The sequence below is a fragment of the Delphinapterus leucas genome, chromosome 7 (genome assembly GCF_059928025.1).
Source record: "Delphinapterus leucas isolate spDelLeu-1000000601 "Yukka" chromosome 7, BTC_Dleu_Yukka2, whole genome shotgun sequence".
NCBI classification, from domain to species: domain Eukaryota; kingdom Metazoa; phylum Chordata; class Mammalia; order Artiodactyla; family Monodontidae; genus Delphinapterus; species Delphinapterus leucas.
In genome coordinates, this window is record NC_143135.1 from 65,936,119 (window position 1) to 65,940,417 (window position 4,299).

General features: G+C 49.5%; 1 protein-coding gene across 1 annotated transcript; it reads right to left on the reverse strand.

The window, feature by feature from the left end:
• Positions 1-803: 803 nt before the first annotated feature.
• On the reverse strand, positions 804-2,833 carry LOC111171388 (lysine-specific demethylase 4D). Its single transcript, XM_022566950.3, has one exon. It carries the CDS (start codon positions 2,775-2,777, stop codon positions 804-806), a length of 1,974 nt encoding a protein of 657 aa, XP_022422658.2. The 5' UTR covers positions 2,778-2,833.
• Between the last annotated feature and the right edge of the window lie 1,466 nt (positions 2,834-4,299).

A 4,299-nucleotide genomic window follows, 5' to 3' on the forward strand; every position in this document is an offset into this window, starting at 1 on the left:
CCTAGTAGGTGCATCAGAATCACCTGCAGGGCTTGTCAAACCACAGCTTTCTAGGCTTCAACCACAAAGATTCTTTTTTTTTTTTTTTTGCGGTACGCGGGCCTCTCACTGTTGTGGCCTCTCCCGTTGCGCAGCACAGGCTCCGGACACGCAGGCTCAGCGGCCATGGCTCACGGGCCCAGCCGCTTCGCGGCACGTGGGATCTTCCCGGACCGGGGCACGAACCCGTGTCCCCTGCATCGGCAGGTGGACTCCCAACCACTGCGCCACCAGGGAAGCCCAACCACAAAGATTCTTGATTCAGTAGATCTGAGGTGAAGCCACAGAGTTTGCACATCTAACAAATTATGAGATGCTGCTGTTGGTGCTGGACCATAGTTTTAGAATCTCTGACTGAGCCCATATCCATTAAAGATTATTCTTTTAGAGACTTCCCTGGTGGTGCAGTGGTTAAGAATCCACCTGCCAATGCAGGGGACACGGGTTCGAGCCCTGGCCCAGGAAGATCCCACATGCCACGGAGCAACTAAGCCCATGCACCACACCTACTGAACCTGCGCTCTAGAGCCCACGAGCCACAACTACTAAGCCCATGTGCCACAACTACCGAAGCCTGTGTGCCTAGAGCTCATGCTCTGCAACGAGAAGCCACTGCAATAAGCCCACGCACCACAATGAAAAGTAGCCCCCCTGCTCGCTACAACTATAGAATGCCCACACGCAGCACCAAAGACCCAACGCAACCAAAAATTAATACATTTATTTTTAAAAAAAAGAGCTTCTGTGGTTTCTGGGGTGGAGGGTCAGATAAAGTCACATTTAGCAAATTCTTCAGTAGTCATGGGCTCACAGATTGAATACCATGCATTGGCGACGAATTCCTCGCAGGACTCAAGAGATGCAGGTGCCTCTAGCTTTAGCCCCAGGGGATCACAGTCAAGGGTGTGCGGGAGACTGGTCTCTGCGGCTGGGACAAGGCTCTTAGATGCATAAGACTGGTCCCAACTTAAATCCTCACAGAAGCTCACGGGGGCCCTGCAGTTCCCAGCATCGTCCCTGGGAAACACTCTCACAGTCCCAGGGACGTAGGGAGGAATCAAAGGGAGGCTGTCAAGGACACTGGATGTAATACCCTCCAGAGATGGCAGGCATGGGCCAGGGTGCATCGGATTTTCGGGATCCAATGGAGGACCCAAGGGTTGAAGGTCAGGGGCACAACAGCACCCGGAAGGCTTAGAAGGATGCTGCAGCCATGGGCTCAGCAATGCAGGGCTGTCCATCAAGGGACCGCCAGCAAACGGGAGCTGAGCTTCGAAGTCCAGACATGATGGGTGTGTTGTGTCTAAGGACAGGCGCCTCCTAGTCCGGGCCCGGACAGTCGGATCCTGAGTCCCCTCTTCCCGAGGACGACGACGAGGACCGTATCGTCCAGGTAGGTGGAGATCCGCAGCAGATGGACCTGCGGTCAGCGGCGGAGTCAGGCCGGGTTCCGCGGAGCTGTAGGCAGCCGCAGCCCCGAACTGGGCAGCAGAGCAAGAACCCCGGGCCGGCGAGGGGGGCGGGGACGCAGGATCCACAGGGGCTCGACAGCGGGTCCCATGGCAGGCGGCCACGGGCGGACGGCGGTGCGAGGCGCTGCGGGACGGACAGTGCCTCCGGCGGAGTGCGGGTCCCCCAGGAGCGCGGACCTCCCTCCAGGCGTTCAGGAACTGGCTGCTGGGCTCCGTGGGCTGCGTGTGGTCCACCACGGTCCGGTCCTGCCCGCGTTTCCACAGCTCGTAGCGCTCCGGTTGCAGGATGCGCACGAAGGCGTCCATGGAGAAGGCGACCCGGGCCTCCCCGCAGCTGCACTGCGATGCCACTTTGCCATAATCGATCCAGCGCGGGGAGGCGAAATTGATGGCTTCCGCGCAGTTGAAACCATGGTTGAAGCCGGAGTGGTAGCCATAGGGAAACGTCACTATGAACTCTCCAGCCTCCTGAGTGACCCGACCGAAGGGGATGCCGTTGTCCTTGAGGACCGTGGGCGAGATGAGAGCCACCTTGTGCCGCAGGAAGGCCTTACAGCCCCGCGAGCTGCCCGGGAAAAGCTCCCTGGCCAGGCCTTCCAGGCGCCGGCCGTGCTCCGGGGGCACCGCGTACCAAGTCTTGGGCTCCCCGAAGTGCAGGTAGTTGATGCTGTAAAGGTCCATGTCCTCCGTGTGCCAGGCGAAGGCGGTCTTCCACATGCCAAAGTAAAGGTAGGGGGTGTTGACGCCCTCGATGACCACTCCGCACTCCTGTTCCAGCAGGTCCTGAATGGTTCCCAGATGTCCAAGGTTCCACTGCTTCGTGTTTTCATCGAATAAGGAGCCACTGACGTCCGCACCATATACTGGTGAACCATAGGGGCGCGTTTTCCAATATTTTCGCTCCAGATCCTCAAAATCAGAGTAGAATGGAGTCTGGTGTTTTTCACTGTTTGTTAAGCGGCGATACTCTCTCACGGTCATGGCTTTCTTCTTTTTGTGGTGCTGAGTAAACACACCTGCCTGCCCAGAAATCACCTGCTGGAGGGGAGCGGATATTAAGATGTCATCGATGTCATCATAGGTCTTTCTGGCTTTCCAGTCCTGGGGTGGAATTATCTTAGCCAGGCCTGCTCGGTGTGCACCTTGGGATTCCATATAAGCAATGTATTTATTGAAATCATTAAACTCTTCTTTGGTTGGACGAAATACCATTATGCTACAACTTGGGTTCTGGGCCCAGGTGGACTTAGACTTCATAGCTTTCATTAATAAGCAAGACACTCCCAAGTTTTTACTTATGTTCTGGACAGGTGAGGATGCTGGTAAACACTACTTTTTCAAAAATGGGTTGGAGTATATCAGCAGGAACCCCCAGTAGACTTTAGTGCAATGAGTTGATAATATTTCTTAGGCTTGCTGATTCTGCAGGGGACTCCACGCTGGGCAGAAGCCTTGCTCAGGACTGATGCTGGCTGAGCCTGCAAGTCTGTGATGTCCTTGGTTGACACTTGGCTCTGGCCTCTTGAGCTCTAGTGAATCACCACCCAGCCCTGGGTGGGTATCCCAAATGTCGTGTCTTCAGGGCAGTATTGGAAACAAAACCTAAGAAAAAATACAATACAGACAGCTTGCAAACTAACGTTTGGAGATAGTTACTAGGGAACTACAAGTAACACACCACCATGGAATATAATTGCATATTCAAAGAAAGGCTAAAATGTCATAAGATTGACAGTACAAGAAATGGTGTTGTTGTGAACGCTGGAAATTCCTGTACTCTGGTAAGGAGAACGGAAATCATTACATTCACTTTGAAAAACTATTTGGACAGTGTCCACTAAAACTGAACTTACCCATGTGCTATGATTCATGCCTAGGATATGTGTATATCTGTGCAATGAAAGTCAAGTCCAAGAATGTTCAGAACAACATTATTTCAGTAGCCAAACACTGGAAACAACTCAAATGCCAGTCAACATTAGAATGGTTAAGTACATTGTAGTGTATTCATACAATGGAATACAATACAGCAATGAAGATAAACAAGAACTACATGAAAATATAAGAATAATTCTATAAACAGAATACTGAGCAAAATTATCCAGACCCAAAAGAATACCTATTCTTTGCTTCCATTCATATAAAGAGAAAAAGGAGGCAACGTAATCTATGTTAGAAGTCAGAGTAGTGGTTACCTTTGTGAGAGAGAGAGGTTGTGAGTGGGGGTGTGAGGAAGTCTCTAGAATAATGTGAATATTCTATCCTGAAGGCAGGTGCTGGTTACACAGCCATCAGAATGGCTCACTGTCATAAATCATCACGTTATGATGATTTTTACAAATTTCTGTGAAATAATTTGTTTTAATTTATTTAAATTATTTAAATAAATTTTAAAATATAGTTTAGGGTGAAAAGCATTAAAGGAGACAGATATCTTTCATTGTACCAAAAGGAAAAGGAAGGGTGATTGAAAATATATGAACTAAACATTCAATTGAAGAAGCTACAAAATAGAAGAAGAGAAAGAAGGGGTAGGAGTAAAAAATAAAGAATAAAGACAAAGTTAATGAAAGAAAACACATACAACACCAAACACTGATGACCAAAATTATTCTTGGAAGAAATTAAGGATAGCAATAAAACATGGGCATAACTGAGCCTAAGAAAGAAGGGGAAAATAAACCACTAGGAATGAAATAGTGCAAAGAGAATCTTAGGAGAAATGTGACAGCAAGATTTTCAAAAGATAAGAGAAAAGAATAATTTTCTGGAGAGGAAACATATCCAA